The sequence below is a fragment of the Zymoseptoria tritici genome, chromosome 7, assembly GCF_000219625.1.
Source record: "Zymoseptoria tritici IPO323 chromosome 7, whole genome shotgun sequence".
Classification (NCBI taxonomy): Eukaryota; Fungi; Ascomycota; class Dothideomycetes; order Mycosphaerellales; family Mycosphaerellaceae; genus Zymoseptoria; species Zymoseptoria tritici.
In genome coordinates this window covers 1,652,389-1,675,000 of record NC_018212.1, presented here as the reverse complement: position 1 = coordinate 1,675,000, position 22,612 = coordinate 1,652,389, and the positions used below count along the sequence as shown (strand labels likewise).

General features: G+C 56.1%; 9 protein-coding genes across 9 annotated transcripts in view; 4 read left to right on the top strand and 5 right to left on the bottom strand.

Moving 5' to 3' along the window:
- MYCGRDRAFT_44516 (uncharacterized protein) overlaps window positions 1-1,117 on the bottom strand; it is a gene marked incomplete at both ends in the record, with an annotated part of 2,214 nt that extends 1,097 nt beyond the window's left edge. The window contains 3 exons of the mRNA XM_003850739.1: window positions 1-22; window positions 89-244; window positions 890-1,117. The exon at window positions 1-22 is cut by the window's left edge and continues 1,097 nt beyond it. Of these exons, the coding sequence (XP_003850787.1) occupies window positions 1-22; window positions 89-244; window positions 890-1,117 (406 nt within the window). The remainder of the gene's footprint in view (window positions 23-88; window positions 245-889) is intronic.
- A 707-nt stretch (window positions 1,118-1,824) lies between these two features.
- On the top strand, window positions 1,825-2,870 carry MYCGRDRAFT_61086 (uncharacterized protein; the record flags this gene model as incomplete). The annotated part of the gene is made up of 3 exons (XM_003851012.1): window positions 1,825-2,049; window positions 2,103-2,620; window positions 2,671-2,870. 3 exons carry the CDS (start codon window positions 1,960-1,962, stop codon window positions 2,813-2,815), a joined length of 753 nt encoding a protein of 250 aa, XP_003851060.1.
- Window positions 2,871-3,322: 452 nt separating this feature from the next.
- Window positions 3,323-4,783, bottom strand: MYCGRDRAFT_110271 (uncharacterized protein; the record flags this gene model as incomplete). Its single annotated transcript, XM_003850738.1, has 2 exons — window positions 3,323-4,294; window positions 4,360-4,783. The coding sequence occupies 2 exons, from the start codon at window positions 4,414-4,416 to the stop codon at window positions 3,323-3,325; spliced, it is 1,029 nt and encodes a 342-aa protein (XP_003850786.1).
- Window positions 4,784-5,086: 303 nt separating this feature from the next.
- On the bottom strand, window positions 5,087-7,079 carry MYCGRDRAFT_110270 (uncharacterized protein; the record flags this gene model as incomplete). The annotated part of the gene is made up of 2 exons (XM_003850737.1): window positions 5,087-5,208; window positions 5,266-7,079. The coding sequence occupies 2 exons, from the start codon at window positions 6,929-6,931 to the stop codon at window positions 5,087-5,089; spliced, it is 1,788 nt and encodes a 595-aa protein (XP_003850785.1).
- A 1,015-nt stretch (window positions 7,080-8,094) lies between these two features.
- MYCGRDRAFT_110269 (uncharacterized protein) lies at window positions 8,095-14,848 on the top strand (the record flags this gene model as incomplete). The annotated part of the gene is made up of 4 exons (XM_003851013.1): window positions 8,095-9,807; window positions 10,268-10,412; window positions 10,645-14,149; window positions 14,206-14,848. The coding sequence occupies 4 exons, from the start codon at window positions 8,095-8,097 to the stop codon at window positions 14,846-14,848; spliced, it is 6,006 nt and encodes a 2,001-aa protein (XP_003851061.1).
- A 2,128-nt stretch (window positions 14,849-16,976) lies between these two features.
- MYCGRDRAFT_105290 (uncharacterized protein) lies at window positions 16,977-17,368 on the bottom strand (the record flags this gene model as incomplete). Its single annotated transcript, XM_003850736.1, has 1 exon — window positions 16,977-17,368. A coding segment is annotated over one exon (333 nt), but the record flags the coding sequence as incomplete, so codon positions are not given.
- Window positions 17,369-17,570: 202 nt separating this feature from the next.
- Window positions 17,571-19,069, top strand: MYCGRDRAFT_110267 (uncharacterized protein; the record flags this gene model as incomplete). The annotated part of the gene is made up of 2 exons (XM_003851014.1): window positions 17,571-18,790; window positions 18,851-19,069. 2 exons carry the CDS (start codon window positions 17,587-17,589, stop codon window positions 18,907-18,909), a joined length of 1,263 nt encoding a protein of 420 aa, XP_003851062.1.
- A 171-nt stretch (window positions 19,070-19,240) lies between these two features.
- Window positions 19,241-20,652, top strand: MYCGRDRAFT_74232 (uncharacterized protein; the record flags this gene model as incomplete). Its single annotated transcript, XM_003851015.1, has 4 exons — window positions 19,241-19,427; window positions 19,489-20,168; window positions 20,216-20,372; window positions 20,426-20,652. 4 exons carry the CDS (start codon window positions 19,241-19,243, stop codon window positions 20,650-20,652), a joined length of 1,251 nt encoding a protein of 416 aa, XP_003851063.1.
- Window positions 20,653-21,541: 889 nt separating this feature from the next.
- Window positions 21,542-22,273, bottom strand: MYCGRDRAFT_44975 (uncharacterized protein; the record flags this gene model as incomplete). Its single annotated transcript, XM_003850735.1, has 1 exon — window positions 21,542-22,273. A coding segment is annotated over one exon (732 nt), but the record flags the coding sequence as incomplete, so codon positions are not given.
- Window positions 22,274-22,612: the final 339 nt, after the last annotated feature.

The window sequence follows — 22,612 nt, the reverse complement described above, 5'->3', positions numbered from 1 at the left end:
GCAGATGGAGCAAGGTGGTATTCTGCATGGCCATCTGGGGTAACACCGTGCGGAATGGATTTTCGGGACAATCGTGGGGAACCAGGACCCGTCCGGTGTGGTTCATGAAATGGTGGAAGTATAGAAGGTTCATCGGGCTTCCCGAAAGCTCTCGCGGAAGTGGCTCGAGGGATCGCGGAAGCCTGATGGCTACCGGCTGTGCGTAGTAGCCATCGGATTCGAAGGCTATGTGGTAGATTTCGGCCTCGTCGCTAGAAGCGCTGGCTCCAGACACGGCAGCATTGGGTCGCCTCATGTCCGGAGACCTGGGCAGAACGACATTCTGGTCATCGTTGTGTGGGATATCAATGTCTTCAAATCCGTGATCGTAGCCATAGGTCAGATACGCGTGGCTGTCGGAGCGTGCAAATCGAGGTCGATCCATCTCGTCAGTAGCAGGAGTAAGAAGAGACTTGACTGAAAGGCGTCGTAAGTCGACCGGGCCAAGCGCGTCCGAGAACGTGCTCTGTGAAGGATGTGGTGATGTCGAGGTGACACTTGATCCGGGTGTCGCTGGCGCGTTGACGATGCTGCTAATCCTGTGCGGCGTGTAATGCAGGGGCTCGACGAGGTTCTGGCTCTGAGGAGGGGTGGGTTTTGCTCGCTTGGCTCGGTGCTGAGAGGACCAGCGGAAGTCGTCGTCAGGTTGTGCCCTGCCTGGAGGTTGCGTGGCAGCAATGAATACCATGGGTGGTGAAGGAATGACCCTAGTCGTTGTCGCTGAAGGGCCCGTATGCGGCGTGGAGCCGACGGGTTGGCCGCCTCGATCATATAGAGTGTCGAGAGACTCGTCTGGTCGACCACTCGAAGGTCGCGATGGGGCAGCGGATATGTGCTGGGCTGAGAAGACATGCTCGTGGACAGACCGGGCGCCTTTGTGTCCAGTCGAGATACCCGGTGTAGAGACAAATGTGAAGCCGCCTGCCTCGCCCAGTGCTCCATCATTGTCTTTCTTGCTCCGTCCACCCCAATTCAACCTGATGCTGTAATCGCACGCCTCAGAGCTGCCATTTCTCTGACAGTTCAAGCATTCCGGCTTTTCCTCGCCGCACTTGACCTGCACCTCATCAGCGGACATCCTTCCGCAGCATCGCGGCGTGCTCAATGCCTCACCTTGCGCGCCTTGCACTGCCAGCAACCTGTGCGACTACGCTTCTTAGGCTCCACGCCGGGCTCTTTCTTCGGTCTGGGCATTGCTTCTGGCCCTCTGCCACATGTGTATGGGTCCACCCTGATCAACTACACGCTCTCGAGGAGCCTAGCCAGCTACACGACCTTTGTGCTGCCACGTTTCTCACCGGCGCATCTTTCTCTTCCTGCAGTCCGCTCGCGTTCGATGCATGTGTCCGGGAAAATGGGCGGGGGTGAGGATCGGAGAAAGTGGCGACCACGGCGGCGGTGTCGGAGGCGTTACGAAGATGCGATGGAGCTGTGTCCTTGCTTTCGCACGTCCACGTCGGTGTATCTGGCGGAAGTCAAGCTGGATGAGAGTTCTGTTGCTTCGCGGCGGGGTTTGTGCAGGATCCTTGGCGATGCCGGGGGTCGTCGAAGAATTTCTTGTGCAGGCCGCCGGGTAAGGGAGTACTGTGCTGCTGAAGGCGGAATCGGAAATGCTCGACGGCCGCGAGTAAGTGAGGCGAGCGGAGAAGTGGACGTTGCAGACGGAATGCAGGGATCCATCCGTCCACAAGGCGGAGCGGGCCGGGTCGGGGCGGGGCGGAACATGTTCACAGGTCCAACACATGAGCTGAGGAGATCGCCATGATGTAACTTGACCTTACGCGCGAGGAGGTACACGTCGGCCGACGATTGACATGCACGTTGGCATTCTCTGGTGTTGATCCCCCCTCTCTACCACCTCACTGTCCCGCCGCTGACATCTCCGCCCTCCCCTCCCTCCTTCTCTTCCCCGCCGCCACAATGCCCTCTCACGTCGCCGAAGCCCTCCTCCGCCATCATCCGCTGCAGCGTCTGGAGTCGCCGTCTCGAGGCGTCTCGGCCGCTTTTCACGTACGTCCTCGCCCTCGATCGATGGCCATGGACATGTCACTGAGCTTGTCTAGTTGGCCGGATTGACCTCCTTCGCGTACCCTTTCTCCTACCTCGTCCGAAACCCAAACCCGATCAACGACTCGTATGGCTGGCACATGCAATATCTGACCATCATCGGCCTATCGCTGGCGACCCTTACCTTCGCGGCGGGCCTGCTCGCCGACGTCACTCTATCCCGCCGACTCTTTCGCATCAAGAACGCACTCAGCGTCGCCAGCGCTCCGCTGGAGGTGTTGATCAGCATATTGTATTGGGGCTTACGAGTCATCAATCCAGCCCTCGTGGAGCCAGAATGGGCCGCGCCGCTAGCTCTGATCGACGACATGTCCTTCCACGGCGCTCCCTCTTCTCTCCTTGTGCTGGATCTGTTGTTCTTCTCTCCGCCGTATGCCATTGCGTTCTTGCCAGCCTTTGGACTCAGCGCGGCCATTGCATTCGGGTACTGGTTCTGGATCGAGCGGTGCTACCAGTTCAACAAGTTCTACCCATATCCAATCTTTGAGTTGCTGGACACGCCTGGGCGTATTGGGTCAGTGAAGTAGAGTGCCATTCACGCTCCCATTGCTGACTCCGGGACAGACTCTTCGCTTTCTCGGCCCTACTCATGACAGCCTCAACTACCCTGTTAATCTGGTTATATGGCGTGGTAAATGGGCAAGAAAGGCAGGGCGCTGTGCAAGGAGATGTTCACAAGGGAAGGAGCGGGAATGTCAAAGGGAAATGAGGGCGAACTCTCTTCTGTTCATTACTCTCGTACACCAACATCGACTCTTCTCGCCATGAGGCTACGGGCTTCTACCATGAAATTCACATGAATCCTCGCGATTTCGAACGAGATGCTTTTCCCCGCGAGTAGGATCACACCCGCCTCAGACCTGCTCTACTTGACCCTATTTACCGATAGAAGCGTGGCCCGGCCAGCGCTATTGCCATCTCCCTTTAAGGCGACACTGAGCAATCCTACACATCTTCCTGACTGACAAAACTACCGAACCACGCACCGAACACTCACAACGAAATATCTCGACCGCTGCTTGACCAATTACCCAGAACAGACATCAACAGAGAGCTGCGAGTCGTCGCCATCGACCTGTGTAGTCTTGCGAGGTTGGCAGGTAGATCAGCGGAGAAAGAATTTGCTGTGTGAAGATGCTTAGATGATGGTGCAGAAGTCAATGTGGATAGAAGAGTAGCGATGCGGTTTCAGACACTGTGCACATTTGCACGGACCTCACAGGCGAGCATTAGCTCCTTCGAGTGCCTTGACGATGCCCGCTCGTATTGCTTCCACAATGTCATCCGCGGGCTCCTCCCTCTTGACCAATCCTACGCCAGTTCCCGCCCACATTGCTGCTCTCCCAGACCCGTCCTCTGCGAAACCTTTGCTCTCGGTCTGGAGAGCTGTCTTGTGCCGCTTGCGGATCTCGTCCAGGTCAGCACCTGCCACGTGTTCTCTGAAGCTTTCCATACCGATACTCCTCCCATCATATAACCCAGGCCAGACATTCGGTCCACGCAGGTTGTCAAACAGTTTCGATCGGACGGTATTCTGACCTCCATCATTCGCGGCGAGAATAGCCTTGCGGTATTCGGGATGCACTTTCGTTTCGGAGGCAGCCAGAAAGCGTGTGCCCAGTACGACGCCTTGCGCACCAAGAGTGAACGCAGCAGCCGCCGCTCGCCCATCCGCGATGCCGCCCGCGGCCACCAGGCGGATGTGATCACATCCAGCATTTGACAACGCATCGGCGACTTCTGGCAGCAATGAGATGATACCGGCACCTTTCTCGTACCCGTGGCCGCCAGCGTCACTGCCCTGAATACACAAGACATCCGGCCGAGCATTCTTCGCAATGGACAATGCTCCCTCCACGGAGCCAATCTGGATCCATACCTGGGCTTTGGGCAAGATTCGACGCACGCTCTCTGTCCATTTCGTGTAGTCACTGATGTCCTTCGCGGCGAACAGCCAGACCACGGCCGGCTTGAACTTCTGCAGTATCGGCAATGCGTCGTGCTCCTTCGTCACAAAGACCAGCAAGCCCACTCCGATGGGAAGGAGGCCATGGTGTCGGTTCAGGTTCTTGTCTGCCTGTGTCAGCTCCACGAGGAGGTTTTGCATGTCGCCATCAGAGCCTATCAGACCCAGACCACCCGCTCGCGTTACGGCAGTGGCCAGTGCTGCCAACGCAAATCCGCCCATCTGCCATCAAGAATGCGTGTCAGTCTTTGTGCTCGACGTGGAAGTGGCACCGGGCAGAATCACACCGGAGCGTTGATGACGAGCGGACTGCGTGTCCACGGCAAAGTAGATTGTAGTGACATGATAAAAGTGATGAGAATCAACCACTGACGCAAGAAGTTGCTGCTACCTCAAGCGGTGCTGATGAGATGGCGAGGACGTTTTGCGGGAGGCGGATGAGGGGAGATCAGTCCTCGGCTATCGTTCAACAAAGACCGGTGCTGACTGCGACTGCGACTGCGACTGCGCTGATGCATGGAGCGCTTCAATACGTGCTATTGAACGGAGAGGAATCCGAATGTGATCCAGTGGCGCCGAATGTTGAGAAGGTGTACGTGAGACTTTGGAAGGTCAAACCAGGCACCCTATACGGAAACAGATGAATAATGCCTATGAGGCCGCAATAGTTCTAGCCTGGCGAAGGTAAGCAAGCTCTTACAACTTCTATTTTTCTGACACTCGACCAGTACCGCGAACAACGTTTACCGCGGTTGAAGCCTGAAGGTGAAGACTGTCTCGAAGTATGGCACAGATGGTGATGCCAGCATGTGTGTTGATACGGGAGCGTTAGAAGTTGACCGAGACTTGAGAGATCAATCAAGACGTGAATAATGAGGACACGGACTTGTGGCATGAGATCGTGTGCATTTCAAAGGATGTCTTGCCGTGAACGCCAAAGGTCCACGTTTATTTTCAAAGCACCAATGATCGCTAGCAAGCATGTACAAGGCTTCTGACAGGGCCCGAGCAACCTCACCTCACTACGCTGTTGGACCTGCTATTGGGATTTGAACGCCTCTCCCCGAAAAAGCGCTGCTGTTGACTGCGAGTCCTCTGTCCTGGACCTGGACGCATGGCTGTCTGACTAACTATGCCTGAAGATCTGTTAGCAGACTGCAGGTCCAAAAGACATCGAGGTGGCTGGCACTCACTTCCTTGACGCGACCCGTACGGCAACGCGCTGCCTCGCCTTCCGCCGTTATCATCCTTGTCCTTGGCCAACGCCTGCGCAAATTTTGAATTCTTGCGCAGAGTTGGCCCCCAGTAGTAGACGGCATATACGGCTACCACGAGGACGGTCGAAATACATGCCAGAATGGTCGAGGCGTATTCGAGGTTCATTCCAGTGTCGGCGCCGATGTTCGAGAAGAATGGCGTTGCGGGCACGGTCAGAACACCTGCCAGAAAGTCGCGAGCCCATCCGTTTCCTCCGGTGGCCGAGGCCGAATACGGTCCGTATGCACAGATCATGTAATCGATGGTGGCCATGTAAATCGCGTAGTTGGCAATACCGACAATGGCGGCGAAGATCATGGAGCCAATCCAGTGAATTGGAGGTCCTTGAATCGTCCAAGCGAAGCCGAAGAGTCCAATCGGCAGACACGGCGCGGTATAAAGGAGAAACCAGAGTCGTGATTCATACTGCGCCTTCTCATCATCAGGCTTGGCCTCGCGCTCACGAACGTTGCGGCGGATTGCAGGGATGAAAGCGAGCCAGGCGATGAGATAGCCCACGCCGATGGGAATGAAAGCCAGCCCGATCTGAACGGTCGAAAACCCCCACTGCTTGTATACCAGGGCAAACGACTGAATGAACATGAAAATGAGGGCATCGGAGAAACCGGATAGCAGCGACAGAACCAGCACGATGGGTTCGGTCAAGAACATCTTGAATGGTCGAATCCAAGTGACCATGATCTCCTTGGCGCTCAGGCGCTGACTCGGCGGAACAAGTTCGTCCGGTCCCCAGACGTTGGCACCGGTAGCCTTGCGTCGCTTCTTTGCAATGTTGTTCATCATGCGCGTGCTTCTCGTCTCCGGGACAGTGCAGAAGTGCAGGATCTGGACGAAGCCGCCGAAGATGAGCTGGATCCAGATGGACCAGCGCCAGCCGAGATACGCTTCGCTGAAACCTCCGACGATGGGACCCAGGATGGAGCCTCCGACCGAGGAGAAGACAACAAACGCGACGGCGTACTGTTGATTGTCGGATTCCCACATGTCCGCAATCATGCCGAGAGTGACTGAGCCGCCGGCAGTGGAGAGACCACCCAAGGCACGGCCCACCATGATGGAAGCGAAGTTGGGTGCGAGCGCGACTGGGAGCTGGAAGATGTTGACAAAGAGCAGCGACAGCTGCAAGATGGGCCAGCGACCAAACTCTTCAGACCACGGAGCCCACAGCTCGCATCCAAAGGCGTATGTCACCAGGAAGATCATGGCTCCGCAGCGGGCGGCTTGAGCACTGACGCCGAATTCCTCGCTGATGCCGGGGATGGCGTTGGAGTAGAGGGATGTGTTGAAGTTCATCGAGACCTGCACGATGAAGATGACCGAGATGATGTACCATTTCTTTCCCTTGGAGAAGCCGAATCCCAACTCGTCATAGCAGTCCTCCTCGGTGATTTCGTATTTGTCGTAGGTGCCCAGACGGTCCAGCTCGGCTTTCTCGCCATCGGCGCCATCGTGGTCGGATGCCTCCTTGGAGGAACGCTCTCCGTCGGCCGTCTGATGCAGCTTTTCGTTGGCGGCGTCCAGATCGGCTTGGTTCATGACGGTTGGCGGGTCCTCGTCGAAGTGAGTGGTTCGAGGGGCCATATCGAGGGTCGAGCGCCAATGCCGGAGAAGGCGGTGGTATGCGCTACACCGGTAGCAATGTGGTCAATGTCGTTGCGGCGGCGCAGAGCGACGGGTGCATAGAGATGGTGGATGAGAGGCAAGAGAGGGAGGAAGCAAGGAGGAAGACGGAGCGAAGAGATGGAAATTCCCATGGGCGGAAGTGGGGTGGGGTGGGATCTATCAATAACGTCGAGGTCGATTGCTGGTGTGTTGAAGGATGCACAATATGACGTCGGCGCGCCAAAGAAACCGTGGAAGCTTAGGTTGTCGGTGTGGAGTCGCATGCTTTTCTCGCTGACGAGACGAGACGTACATGTGAGGCATGACCATTATTGCCATGCCACCCACCTCAACCGCGAGGAGTACCTTGAGGTAGTATAACATTGTAGGTCCTTCCTTCTTCCTCGCTGCCATTCGTCGTCCTCTTGCGCTGGATGCCATCCGACGTCGTCATGCTCGCGATCCTTCGAGCACTGCTTCAGAATCGTCACCGCTACGATGGGATGCGCGTGCAAGCGATAGAGGTACGCGGGTCGATGAGTTGCGACCATGTTCATCCTCCGATGTACCGAACGCAGAGTCGACCTTTCTGGGATGTCGAACGGTCGTGACCAAGATTTCGTCCCAAGCGTTGCCAATCGAGCTCAAGCATCCACATCCATGGCGTCACAGGCTAGAACTAAGAAAACACTCGCGTCCATGCGACCGCCTCTCCCCGCAGAGCCTCTTGACTCTTGACTCTTCCTCTCCATCGTCCCGGCTTCCGATGTGGACGCAACGTTCCGATCCCGCGGCCATGGTTTGTACGTTGCCGATCCCAAGGTGCAGTCCTTCCTCACCGCTACACCAGCTACATAAGGTATCCTGCGGAAGGCAGCCCAGCAATGGTAGCATGGGCGATGGGCATGATTGCTGCCGACTCGTCGGAGAAGACATGGTTGTGATACGGTACGAAGTCGAGACACTCGAGAGAAGGCAAGGCAAGACGGTGGAACCATTTCCGGAGACATTCCATGATTCGCTTCATGTGCATGGCTAACGACGAAGTGCTCAAATCATCGTGGCTGTTGTACACGTCTTCTTGGTCCAGGCACATATCTCGCAAAGACATGGTCGCGAGTCGAGATCGGGTCGAGTTCACTATGTGCCTCGTTCTACCAGCCCTGTGCGAATGTTTCAGCATTACCCACGGCGTCATCCTGGCTTGTTTGGCCTCGCGTGTTGAACGCGTCCACTGTGATCTCTCACATCTCACATTTCACATCACCGCACTCATCTATTTCTGTTCCTTCTTTCTCAGGCGAGCATCCGAGCACCGCACCCTCGAGATGGCTCTGCCTTCCTCTCCTCCGCTCAGGGCGGACTCTGATCTCGAACTCCTGGACATACCGTCGTCGCCGCCTCTACCTCCGACTCTTGCGCTGCCCGCAATGCCGCACGGTCGCAAACGTCAACTGTCCGAATACGATAGCAACCTGTCCAGCGACCCCTTGTTCTCCGATGACACCACCGATAACGAAGACCTCGCCGCATACGATCGCCCTCGCCGCAAGAGGATGATCCAGGGGCCGTGGTATAGCATGGGCAAGAGGCCCGTCCGTGATGTCCAGGAAGCGATGCACGCGACGCCGAAAGGACACTTGCACATCGCGGACAGCGGAGTGTTCATGGGAAGTGACGGCAGTGAAGAGAGTTCGACCATCCTCATGCAGAGTCAACAAAGGCTGCAGGCGCTGCATGTTCGCGAACGGGCGGAGGACGCGACCACGGGTGAAAGAGCAGCTGAGAGAATTGTGAATGCGTGTGTGGAGGATGGCAAAGAGACCATCGACTTGTCACATCTGGACCTGGAAAAGCTTTCCTCGGAAACTCTCCGCCCGCTTCACACACTTACACGCCATGCCCACGTGAACCATACCCAGCCGCCTTCAGAAGATCAATTCTCCTCGTTCACGCCGTCCATTCAATTATATCTTGCTAGCAACAAGCTCTCTGTCCTACCCGCCGAGCTGTTCCGCCTTCAACACATCGCTGTTCTGAGCCTACGGAACAACCAGCTCACAGAAATTCCCTCCGCGATCCACAGGCTCTCGCCCAAAGAGTTGAACATTGCCGGGAACCAGATCAGACATCTTCCATGGGAGCTGCTGGACCTGCTGAACGGAAAAGGCGAAGCCAAGAAAGTATACATCCGCCCGAATCCTCTTCTGGAGCCGACCACCATAGCTGGGCCATCGACGCTGCCTAATGCTCTCGCTGGAAATGACGCGGAGGGACTCGCAGCTCTGCAGATCAGCAGCGCCGATGACTTTGAAGCGGTGAGGCAGCGTTCTGTCAGCGGTGAGACCATGGATCTTCGGACTGAGCTGGAGATGCGTCTGTCTCTTGGTCGCACACGACGATCCCGGAGTTTGGGAGCTGCGAGCTTCACGCACGGTGAAAGAACTCCAATGCGCGAGGAAGCCATCTACCTGGCATCCTCAGCCGTACATTACTTCCATGTCGACGGTCAGCCGTGGCGGAAACGTGCGGAAGCCGATGAAGCGTACCCTGCGAGGCTTTGCGACGTCGAGACTGCTCCATACTCGGCGTCGAATGCTCCCTCACTGTTTGAGCTTGTCCTGAAGTGTGCTCAGGTCGAGTACAACGTGTTCAACTTGCCAGACGATCTACCCATGGCGGCAAGAACTGCCTTGGAAAAGGCGGCGGAGAGACTGGACTTTGGAAATCAGGCATGCTCGACGTGTGGCAAAGCGTTTGTGATACCACGCGCGGAATGGGTGGAGTACTGGTTCGTAGGCTCGCCTTCTCAAGCAGGCCTGACGCAGGATTCGGTGTTGCCATTCCTTCGCAAAGTGTGTAGCTGGACGTGTGCGACACCGTCTGCGGTGGGCACATATAGGATTTGATGTACAGTCATGTGTTCAAAACGGTCGTTCCCATCTGTGAGGAATGACCACCTCTCTCTTTCGCTGCGCAGTCCTTGTTCAGTCGTTGTCCGTGCCAGCAAGCGATACGCTATGACTTTGTACTGTAGCCTGTAGGGGCTGTAGGGTCCCACCCACTACAAGCTCCTTTCATCACATGGAGATCCGCGAGGGAGAACTGGACCTGTTCGTCGAATGGAGGAAGTCTCTCCTTTTGACCCCGGGAGAAGGAATCACCGGATGATTTGATCACGCGCACATGCGATGATGCTTGCCCACGCTTGCCCGATACCATTGCGCAGTTCAAGAGCGCCGTCCACAGGGTTGGAGGCCCGTTGCAGCCGGTCCCCAGGTCGATATGTTATGCTTTGTGGTGATCTGTCGATAGCCCTTTCGAACCCGTGTTTTCGTTTGGACATCGTCAGAGCCCTTCTCGACCGCGATCTCAGCGGTCAGCACCCATGTCTCTCTGCATGGTGTGAATCGAGGTCTGATCACCGTGAGGCAATCTCTCTCGCAGGCATTAGAGATTGGTGTGTGCCTCAGGTGTCAGGGGAGATGCGCGGCCGCTCCCGCTCCCGACCCGTCGAAAAATCTCCGCAGATCTCACGGCCACGCGCCTTCCACTTTAGCACTTTAGCACGCGTCCTCCTGCCGTCTCCAATCGAATAGCGCCTGCCGCATTTGTCCACCTTCCATCCGAAACGACCACTCATCCTCCGTTCCACCTTCCCCATTGACTGCTCTTTCTGACTTCCGCGAGAGGCGCCTCGGCCTCCTCACCGCACGCCGCCATGAGTGCCGACGCTGACGGTGACACTGCGCGCACCGGCTCTCGCTTCTTCACCGTGCACATCGTCCTGCCCGCCAATGCCTCCGGCACCATCATCGGCCCGCACTCCCTCTCCAGGAGTCTGACCGTCAAGTGCAAACCGCATGACTCCATCGACGACATCTGGAATCGCTCCGTCCGCCGATTCAAACGGGCCTATGGCATCGACTGCCCGCCTGGACTTTACTGGAGTCGGTTGCAGACCAACGAAGGCGGCGACTTGTTGATGGAGGACACGGTCGGAGAACTGTACCGGCCCGATGCACCCCAGATCGAACACCAGCTTCGCTTCGTTCTGGATCACATCAATGACGAAAACCCGCTGCCACCCGACTCCGCATTGCGTCCAGCAGGTTTTCGAAAACGCGAGTGGTCGGAATTGACGCGGGAAGAACAACGTCAGGCCGGAAAGCTCCATCGGTGGACCGCTGTCAACGACCCCACGCCCGCGAGCAGTTCATCGGCTCCGGAGCCATCGACGGACGTCGCCGCTCAACTCGATGCCGATGGCTTCAAGATCCCCGGCAGGCCTGCCAAGTCTCCAAGGAAAGATCGCAAAGGCAGTGTTGCCAGCGCAGTCCCGCCAACTGCACTCAACAGTCAGGCTACGGTTCTGGTGAAAGATTCCCAACCAGCGCACCATCATCCTCCATCGCCGAATCCTGAACCCTCTCCAAGCCAGGTCTCGAGCAACTCGACCCCTCCATCTGCCCAACAACCACCAGATTCTCAGTCGTCTCAATTACCGATTCCGTTCACCTTGGCAACTACGAAAAAGGACGACTTTGCCATGATGGACGATGACTCCATCCTCGACGATGATCTTCTGGGTATCGAGAGCAGTCAGGAACAGTCCACCCAGGCCACAGCAAGCAGTCTCCACCATCCCGTTGCGACAAACTCTCACCGCTCCAGCTTAGCCAGTAGCTTTCACCGGACCAGCAGCTCTCGCACCGCCCGCGCCGGTAGCTCCCACACATTGACTGAGGGAAAGGGCAGAGCAAAGGATACCCTACAGCAATCTGTACTCAATGTGGATCGTAGCCCTCACAATTACGTTGGAAAAGGAAAGGTATGCGATGTCAATCCTGCCGCCGTGATCACCATTGACACATCACAGCAACCCATGACGTCCGCCAATAACGCTCGCGCCTCCATTGGGAGCACTTCGACTGGGGTCAACTACACAACGGTAGGTACTCCGTCATGCGCCACCCTCGCTTTCACTGACGAGATTCAGGTCGAAGTCTTCGCCCGGATGCAGCAATCTCAGAGCGGCGGCAGGCTGACTACAACATGCAAGCGGAAACCCGACCAGAAGTGGACGCCGGCGCAGGAGCAGAAAGTCCTTGATGGCGTGAGAAGAGGTTGGAAATATGAGCAGATTCGCATATCGCTCTTGCCTGATGTCCATCGTTCGGCAAGCTCTATTCGGAGCAAGATGAAGGCCTTGCGGGAGAAGATCGACAACGGGACTTTATCCTTGAAAGCCTCGTCGCCACTCGCATCTGCTCCTGCTCCCTCTTCCCAGGATCGACACCCATGGACTCCTTCCGATATCGACAAATTACGCAAGGGTCTGAGTGATGGAATGCAGCCGTCGGAAATTCAGAAGCAACTATTCCCACACCGGTCCGAAGAGTCCATCATAAAGAAAGTTCGGAAGCAAAGCCGTCGCACTGGCGCCTATAGTGCCTCGCGTTCGAGGTTGTCCACTCTCAGTCAATCCGGCTCCCAGCCAACGTCTAGTGCGCCTGGCCGAGGATTTCAGCAAAGCTCGCCCGCCGCAGCTGCATCTACACGAAGAGGCGCCGAGGTGGAGAAGGCCGATCACGATGATGAGGAGCTGCCATCAGGAGACGAGCAAGAAGACATGATCATCGACGACGCTTCCGGACAGGAGACTGATCATCTCGACAATAATGTGGCGGCGCTGGCAGACGAGGAGGAGCTAGCATCAGACGACGAGGACCAAGAGATGATCGACGACGACTTCGAAAATCCAACGAATGTGGTTGACGAGAAGCCGGCGATAGCGGTCAACGATGACCGCGAGGTGCTTGACGACAACAATTTCACCATCAAGACGCAGGCAGACGACGAGAAGGAGGCGCCAGTAGACGACGAAGGTCAAGATGTGACGACCGACTCTTCGAGAGTAGAGCCTGAAGATATCGTTTTCGATCGATATGACATGGATCTGGACATCGGTGCTGTCGACTCGCCTGACGACGTCGACGGTCAACGTCACAACAGTCGCAATGAGCTTCTCGCCTCCGACATCGCAAGCGAGGCTACTGCTGCTGCGGCGCCCATTCATGCAAGTGGGCGTTCCGCTCGCGCTGTGATCGCAAGGGCAGCGGAGACCACGAGAGCATCTTCGACGAAATCGGCCAAGAGGCCCGAGGCTTTCGGATTTACTGTCGACGCACCAGCTAAGCGAATGGCTTATGTTGCACTTCATTCCCGCCCGGATATGAGCGACGTTCTCGACATGAGACAACAAAGTGCCGAGTCGACTGATAGAGGCCACGAAGTTGATGATCCTTCTCCGAAGATCGAGCGGGCGAACCAGGACAGCCCTGCGATCAAGGCGGAATCTGTCGAGGATTACGAGGACGGCGAGGATGACGTGATCGACATAATTCGTGAGGACAGCAAACCGACCGGCGATTTGGACGACAAGTCGAGCAGTTCGAACCCTCATGGCGAGAAGCGCGTGTTCACCTCCATTCCTGAGCTCGAGACCTTCACCAACCGCCCAAGCCGTGACTTTGTTGGCGTCGCGCGAATCGTCCCGGATTTTACAGCCAGTCTGACTGTCGCGGACATTCGGAATGGTTGCAATGCGGACGGGACTGTTTTTACCACCATCCGCCCACCATACGAACAGGATGAGATGTTACGTCCATTCCATGTGAAGAAGAGCAAGTTGTGGCAGGATGCATTGACTGAAACCGGCAGAGATCCAGCCAAGTCTCTTGAGAAGTACAGAGAGGCTGTCACCGACAATGCCATGTTCAAAGCTTCCACCGACAAAGACAACTCTCGCATCGACGCGATCAAGAAATTGCGGAGATGGCGATCACGCGCCAAAGCCAGGGAGGAGGGGCACGATGTTAACGATGCGCAAACGCTGAGTGGCCAGTCCGACAATGGAAGTGCCGACTCGAGAGAAGATTGCTCGGACGGTGACGGCGATGGCGACGACGCAAACCAGCAGGGAGTTGAGCTGGTGGAAGGCGGCGGGTACGCCGAGACCGTCGCCAGCAGCGATGAGGAAGTCTCCGATGTGGTCGCCGGTGGTATCGGTGCGAGGAAGCATGCAAAGCAGGATGCTGAGACCGCACGTGAGCGGTCGGCGAAAGACACGAATCGAACTCGATCGTCTGCAGCAAGACTCCGTGCCGCAGAGGCTGTCGACGCTCCTGCATCGAGGTACAAAGGCTCGGCATCTCGATCGAAGCTACAAAATACTGACGGCCTGAACGCAGGTACGAGGCGCCGCAGCCTGAGAAGGCGTCACTGAAGCGGAAGGCAAGCACACTAAGCACCATGTCGGAGGGGTCGCAAGCACACGCACTACCAAGTCCACAGAGCATGCCCATGTCTCCAATCAAGGACAAAGCGGGTGTGCCCGTTCCGAAAGAAGAGCTGTCGAAGACTCGCGGCCGTAGAAGTCGACAATTTAAACGCCACAAGTCGAACGCACAGAGCGATGCTCAACTTGTGTTTGATGGACGGGGCGAAGGTGCTTCAAGCGAAGCGCATTATGCCTCAAGGGCGAAACAACCGCAAGCCAAATTGAAGTCGACCACGGAGCAAAAAAAGGAGAAGAGGAGGGTCAGCAAGAAGGAGAAGAAGCGGCAGAAAAAGCAGGAGAAAAAGCAGGAGAAAAAGCAGGAGAAAAGCACGAGCATTGCAGAGGCAGCGGCAACCTCCACTAACGAGGCTGATGCGAGGTCGAGCAATGGCCAGAACGAAGAGGAAAAGTCCATGCTCGACATTGTTCGCGGAGCCCAGCATGTTCCGGCACCCAAGTTGGCTCGGCAGCAGCCACGACCTGGTGCGGTACAGCCGCTCCGGTTCTTTGGCGATAGCGAGGATGAGGAAGAGTCTGATCGCGAGTCGGACTGATCGGAGCCAAGGAGAACAAGGCAAGTGCATGAGCAGCTGGAAAACGTGGTGAGCGGCGTTCAAAGACCCCAGCGAAGGGGATCACGAGCTGGAATTGCGGACATTGCTTGCAATACATTCTGCACGGATTCACAATCAAAAGTTCCCTATGTGACCAAACAATATACCTTCGTGGTCGTCTTGTAGAACAATTGTATGTGTCGGGACCCTGAGAGCCACCGAGATCCCAGCCCTTAGCGGCCTTTCAATCAGTACGGTTCAGTTCGGCCGCATAGCACTATTTTCCTGCGTTCAGTCTGCAAGTACGGCAAGGAAGACGAAGAGGCTGGACAGAGAATCTCGCATTTACCACATCACGCTCGATACCGAAGGAATGTCTAAATGAAGTCGTCTCCGTGATGTACGCCGTCAGGAATGTCTCACGGCGGTGGTGATGAGCACAATCGACAGGTGCATCGTTGTCCGAAAGGTCATGTAATTCGGTCTCGCATCGGCGCCAGCTTGAACCAACGATACCATCCGGCGTGTCAGTGCACCGCTCGTCGGTAGCAGAAGATCCATCTCCGTCTCTGTCTGGCTTAGAGGCACGTAGAACACAAGTGGCCTGCGGTCAGAAATGACTTCGATGGAGTATACAAGCTCGTCGTCGTGCTGCCCTGAAGCACACCTTGACTGATTGGTATGGCCTCGCGCAAATCCTGTCAATATGACACTCACCGGTGGAAATGGGCTGACGGGACCTCCCCTGCTGTATTGATCTGCAGAAAGGTTGCGCGCGATCTACAGGTCAACACGAGACACGGCGCTCAGTCAGAGCAATCGAGATGCCCAATGCGGCTACACATCTGACACGCTGGGCGCCAGCAATCGATCCACAGCCGACGGAATCATCTGCAGAACGTCAGCACCACGCTCATCCATATTCAATAGCGCACTCTTACATTCGGTTGACTCTCCTGCCTCGGCCGGGACGTCCTCTCCTCTCCTCCTCGACGTCTTCTACCTCATCCTTACCCTTCTCCAACGCACCATCCTTCAATTCCCAGCTCTGCAGTCCCCAATCCTCGACATCGTACCAATCCTCACCATCGCTCATATCCGTGACCGTGTTCCCCTTCGCATCAGTCACCACATGCCCTTCTGCCTTGCAATTCCGGTACACCGTAGTCCGCTCTCGATCAGCCTTTTGGAGTCCCTCGTGAAGGGTGTTCAACGAGCGCACGACCTGCTCTTGCTTTTGCACGTAAAGGAGGAGGAGTTTGCGAGTGTCTTCGGCCTCGTGAGCAGGCAAACCAAGATCACGATCTATGAGAGAAGCCGCCGGAGCGATGAACCATGGGTGGACATCAGGAACCGAGGCGGACTCGCTTGGGGAGGGGGAGGGAGTTCGTTCGGCGGGTGAGCGGGCTCGTGCGCGCGTGGTCATGGCATGCATGTTGGTGCCGTTGGAATTCGAGCCGGTCTCGGAGTTGGTGTCGCCTTCGGCAGGATCGGCTGCCTCGGTATGCTGCAGAGGTTCGATGGTGATTTCTGTCGAAGCTGTGATGTCCGGTCCTCCAGTTCGCGATTCCCCATTTACTGAACCAGTCTTTGCGGACTCCTCCATCTCCTGCACATTGTCCTCTTGGTCCATCGCATGCTCTTTCTCGGCTTCGCTCTCATGATTGGAGACTCCTTGCCTTGTGCTGCGCGATACAGCCATGTCCACAGCATCTACGCCTTCCATAGGGTCGCCATTGGTCGTGTCTTGCACATCCGCGACCGATCTCTTGGACGGTTCCACTGCGGGCTCGTCTATCAGCTGCAGGGGAGGAAAGCCCAGTTCAGGAGGTTGTTGCTCGGTTGTTGTGCTCGGCACGACACTGTTACCTCCGGCTTGCAACAACAGCGTATCGTGTTCCGTTTCGAACGCTTCGCAGGGCACCCAGTCGGCATCGCCGCGGAAGCGTTGCAGCAATCGCTTCGCCTTCCACAGGTTGGCATTCTCCCGACGAAGCATTTCCAGTGCCTCTTTCGTCATCTGCGTGAGGGCAGTGCTTGTGTAGGCGATGCTGAGGCTGGGATGAGTTGCGAGGTCGGCGGCACTGGTCAGTGGGCGCAGTAGGTCAGCAAGTCTCACTTCGCCGAAAGGGTCATCTTCCGCGGGCTCGGCGTATCGATCGTTCTCGTAGTCGGACTCGGTGGGGGAATACGGATCACCGTCGTCGTCGAAGAATGGTGGGTTCGAGGAGATGGTCTTTCGTGTGTAGCCAGCATGATTGACCGGCCGCCGCCAATTAAGCCCACCGGTATCATCCAGACGATGCTCCTGAACGTTCTTGGCGCGGCGCTTCAATTTGTTGCCGCGATTGGTGCGCTGTTGGATGCCCGAGTCGCTTCCAGAGTCGTCGGCGCGGCGCTTGAGAGCCAGCTTCATGGACGCGATCGTGTCGGCGAACTGCATCATCTGCGCCTGTGCCATGGCGATTGGAGAGAGGATGAGAAGGTCCGATGCGGGTTGGACAATATCGTGGATGAGAGATGTTTTGTGAAAGAAACGAGGGAAGTGTGAAGGGAGTGTAAAGGAAGAGCTCTCTCAGTATCAAAGTAAGGTATGCTCTCTCCCAAGGTCCACGAGCGAGCTGCTTTCGGAATTACGTTCCGCCGAGTCCGACGCAGTCCCAAGAAATTTCTCGACCCTCAAAGACCGCGAAGCGAAGATCGCGAACATTGACGATCCACTCGACATCAACGACCCAATGGCTGTCACCAAGGACTCGACCAGCTCCGCGCTGGTCTCGAAGGATCTCTGGAATGGTGCAGGTGACGCGCCTCAATTGGTCGACGTGTTGACGCAATTGGCGCATTTTCTCGAACAAATCGGCTACACCAAGACTGTCGCCGCGCTGCAGAAGGAAGCGAGCAAGAACGATATCACGGTCATCAGCGCAGAATGGACACGGGCGATCGACGCGAAGACCGGCACTCCCCTCCTCGAGCTGTACGAATTATGGCAAAAGAAGAAGAAGACTTTGCCGACACTCCCCGCCGCCGACGACAACACCAGCGATAGTGAGGATGACAGTGATGGCGAAGACGAATCCGAGGATGCCGCAGAGGACGCATTGGTGGACGTCGAAGCCGAAGAGACCAGCGATGACGATTCAGACGAGAAGAGCGAGTCGGACGGCGACAGCAGCAGCGACGAGGTGGACAATGATGAGATGACAGGGTCAGCAGCCCCGGACAAAAAGCGAAAACGTTCGCCGTCGCCAGCTTCCTCGGATGACTCCAGCTCCGACGGCTCCGACTCTAGTTCCGACGAGAGCCAAGCGCCGCCCGCGAAGAAGGCCAAGGTCAAAGCATCCGCCACATCCAGCAGCAATGAGACTTCGTCCTCCAAAAGCGACAGCTCCAGCTCCAGCTCTGAATCAGATTCCGGCTCCGATTCCAGCAGTGACAGCGCCAGCAGCGACTCCAGCAGTGACTCAAGCAGCGACTCCAGCAGCGATTCGTCCAGCGATTCGTCCAGCGAGTCCGAGTCCGAGGCGCCTCCTCCTGCGAAGAAAGAGAAGGTCAAGAAGGAAAAGAAAGTCAAGGCTAGCAAAATGGATTCCGTGCCTGCAACGGTCGATCATGTCGGTCCGGTAAAAGAAGGTTCTACTGCATCTTCCGCAACGCTGGAGGGAGAGGATACACCAAACGTTCAAGAATCCCACATTCACCCGTCCCGCCTCCGTCAGGTGCCCTCTTCAGATCCCGCTCCTGCGGCTGGGAGTGCCAACAAGCTTTCAGGCAAGAAAGAAATAGTGCCCTTCTCGCGCATTCCAGTCGATCAGAAAGTCGACCCGCGATTCGCAAGCAATGCGTACGTGAGCTACGACTACGCGGACCGGGCCCACCAGGACCTGATCGTCACGAAGGGCAAGGGCTTCACCAAGGAGAAGAACAAGAAGAAGCGAGGTAAGAAAGCGCTTGCTCGCAATTTGACAGGAGGGAATGAGGTGCTAACGGACTGTACAGGAGCCTATCGTGGTGGTGCCATCGACCTCACACCCAAGGGCATCAAGTTCGACGACTAGTCGGATACGCTCGCGCTCATTGGACATCGGTTTTCTTGTTTGTTGCGTTTAGCGGGCTTGGTTGTATCAAATTCCAGTAGACAAGCCGGACACCATACACGTGAGGGCTTCAGGCGTCGAAAAGAGGGGACCCAAGACAACTGAAACTTTCCATCCTTCGCCATCCGTTCAATCTTTCCGTCCTCTATATCGTCCCGTCTTTCCCATCCTGCAGCATCCTCATCAACCATATCACGGCTTGCTGACCACTCACGATTGACAATCCACAGAAAGGCTAGCCGCGGTCGTCGCGACCACGCCATTTCCACCTCGGAGCAGGGGCTAAGTCTCGATGGAAGATCTTCGGTTCCGACCACGACTCCGAGCCTTCCTCATTGCGTCGTTTGTCCTGTTCGCAGCGACTCTAACGGTAATCAGTAGTCGCATCTCCCATGACACATCCAGCCATCGTACTCTCAAGTTCTCGAAGGATGGCACGTTCCAGATCGCTGTCTTCTCGGATCTTCACTTTGGAGAAAGTAGGACGTTCCAAGCACCAAACTACTCTTCACACGCTTGCTGACCATGCCCGCACCGCAGACGCTTGGTCTACCTGGGGCCCTCGCCAAGACATCAACTCTGCGGAAGTCATGCGAAACGTCCTTGATGCCGAATCACAGCAGTTGGTCGTACTGAACGGCGATCTCATAACTGGCGAGAATACCTTCAAGTCGAACTCCTCGAACTATGTCGATCGAATTGTAGAGCCTCTGCTCGAACGAGACCTGCTCTGGGCATCAACGTACGGTAACCATGACAGTGCTTTCAATTTTTCGAGAGCGCACATACCTGCACAAGAACGAAAACACCCCAACGCACTTACCGATCGGATGGTCATGGATGAGAGTGCAGGCATCAGCAACTACTACCTGTTAGTACATCCTTACGACGGCTGCAGTATCCCAAGCCTGGTCCTCTGGTTCTTCGATTCTCGTGGCGGCCATGCATATCAGGAAAGAACAGCATCCGGACGACCCATCGGACTGCCCAACTGGGTCGATGCAAGCGTTGTGGAATGGTTCATAAGCAAGAATGATATGCTCGTCGAGCGTTATGGGAGAGTCATCCCCGCTTTGGCATTTACGCATATCCCAACCAACGCCAGCCGAGCATTCCAAACGGAAGTTGGGGTTGCCGCCCATCTTCAACCTGGGATCGACGACGACAACCCTCTAGCCCAGCAAGCAGAAGGATGGTGCTCAGATGAGAGCGACTCAGGGGTACGTGCATACATCCAGCCGCCATCACAGTCTTACTGAGGAATCAGTCATGCCCTTACGGCGGAGAGGATGTGCCATTCATGGGGGCCATCACCTCGACGCCCGGACTGATGGCTATGTTTTCTGGTCACGATCATGGCAATACATGGTGTTACAGGTGGGATGGGATGCTCCCAGGCATGACAGTGAAGGGAAATGGTATTCGTAAGTCGGATTTCGTCACGTACACGACCCCCGCTCATTTTTGCGCACATCAGATTTGTGCTTTGGTCAGCACTCTGGATATGGCGGTTATGGTTCCTGGGCGAGAAGAGCGAGGCAGATCTACGTGACACAAAGTTCATTGCGAGAACATTCGATTGAAAGCTGGATCCGACTGGAGACTGGCGAAGTCGTGGGAGCAGTCTTGCTCAACAGCACTTACAATATCGATTGGTACTCTGCCACGCAAGACACACGCACGCATTGTCCCACATGTAATTGAGGCTGTGAGATGCCGACACTCTTGGCCTGGGCCGTCTCTGACGGTACTCGTTGAAGAAATCTCCTCATATTTGGTCGCACCACCAGAGAAACAGACACCCAACACCGCGAGGCACAACTTTAGCCAACAAACAAGCCGATAAGGTCATAATTGGCAAGCATCAAGAGCACTATCACTCCGCAGCGCTCGAAGTCTCCAACGCCTGCGGACTCGTATCACTCGATACAGAGACAGGCTTGACCATTGCAGCATCCAGGGCATCTGAGGCATCCATCACGCCGCCAGTGTCCGTTGGCACTTGCTGCGGAGGTCCCGTAGCATTTACAATCGGGGCCGCGGCTCCGCCAGCAGCTTTCCCAGGGACGCTGTCAGGCGCAACTTGGGCCGCCGCCTCTTGTCGTGCCGCCCGAGCTGACGTCACGTCGTTGGTCGCGCCAGCGATTTGTTGTCGGTCCCAGTGCTCCTGGGGGACCATGACGAGCTCCTTGAGATGCTTGATAGTCTCGGAAATCCTGGCCAGTTCAGGAGTGGACACCCCATTGTTGAAACCGCCTTCGAGGAGATCCTTCTCGCCACCGAAGATTGCCTCGTGCGCTGAAGTCAACATGACTTTTTGCGCCTGATCGATGACCTCTTTGAGCGGCGCTGCGGCTAGTTCTAGCCCCTGCACCGCTTCTCGCATCTTCTCGACGTCGGCGGACGCCTCCACGCTCTCCAGCCTCGATCGCAATGCTTCGTGTTTCTCCTTCAACTCCACCTTGGTTTCTTCTTCGAGACGGTCGCCGTAGTCTGCCAGCGCCTTGGTGATCTTATCAAACATCTCTCGAGATATCGACACCTGCTCCGCTACCAATTGTTGCTTATCTCTGCGAGTATTGGCTTGCTGTATCCAAAAGTCCTTGACCTCCTGCATATAACTGGTGGACTTGACGGGAACTTCCCAATCATCCAAGTGCTGCTCTGCGCGGTCCAACCAATAGCCCATACGCTCTTCGCGGTTCGGTACACCAGCAAAGTGAACAAGGATATCTCCGCGGCGAATCTGGAACGGAGCCAATGTCTCATTGTGCTCCCCTTGGTAGGCGTTGAACCAACGCTGAGGTGCTTGCACAATGTTGTTCGCAAATTCAGGCTCTTTCATCAGCATGTCCATTGCCGATTGATCTCTGAAAACCAGGTCTGCGTCAGGGCGGTAGTGACGGAATGAGGTGATGGCAGAGAAAAGCTTCACCGACCACTGGTTGACTCGCACGGGGAAGACTCCGTTGTTCAGGCCGTTCCAGTCGTTTGAGTACATCAGATGGACATCCTCGAACTGACTGCCTGCGGGAGGTAAAAAGACATCGATTGGAATGTATGGATTGAGGATGATGGTATCTGCGTCGACCCAGAATAACCACTCCAGCCTTTCGCTCTCAGGTTTGGAAAGCTCACGCAGGAGAAGGCTCAGAATATACGCCGGCTTTGACCATACGTCATCCATGAGATGTTGCCGGAGAACATGCAAGCGATAGCCATGCTCTCGATCGTGTCGCTCGTGTGTCCGGATTGCTCTTTCCCAGTAGCTGTTACCATTGAAGAGAATGGTACACTTTCCGATGCGCGTTTTAGCTCCGAGCATGGCATCTTCGCTGATGCCGTCCGTCACGGCTTCGCCAGTCAAGTCTGGCGCTGTGGTGTTGAGTACGCCACTGCCATCGCTCCCAGTTCTATTGAGTGCGTTACCAGGTACGGGCAGAGGCTTGATATAATATGGACTCCAGGTTTGCAGCTTGCCCTTTACAGCATGGTGCAGCTCCGCGAGCGCTCCAGTCACTGAGGGCTCCTTTGCGTTGGTGGAGCCTGGAGGAAGCCCCAGTTCATCTTCGGGGGCATCCTCTCCCAAAATTCCAGGCTGCATTTGAGGCCGGCTTCGAAGTTCACCGTAACTCGCTGGACTGTTCGAAATCGCACTCGAGGC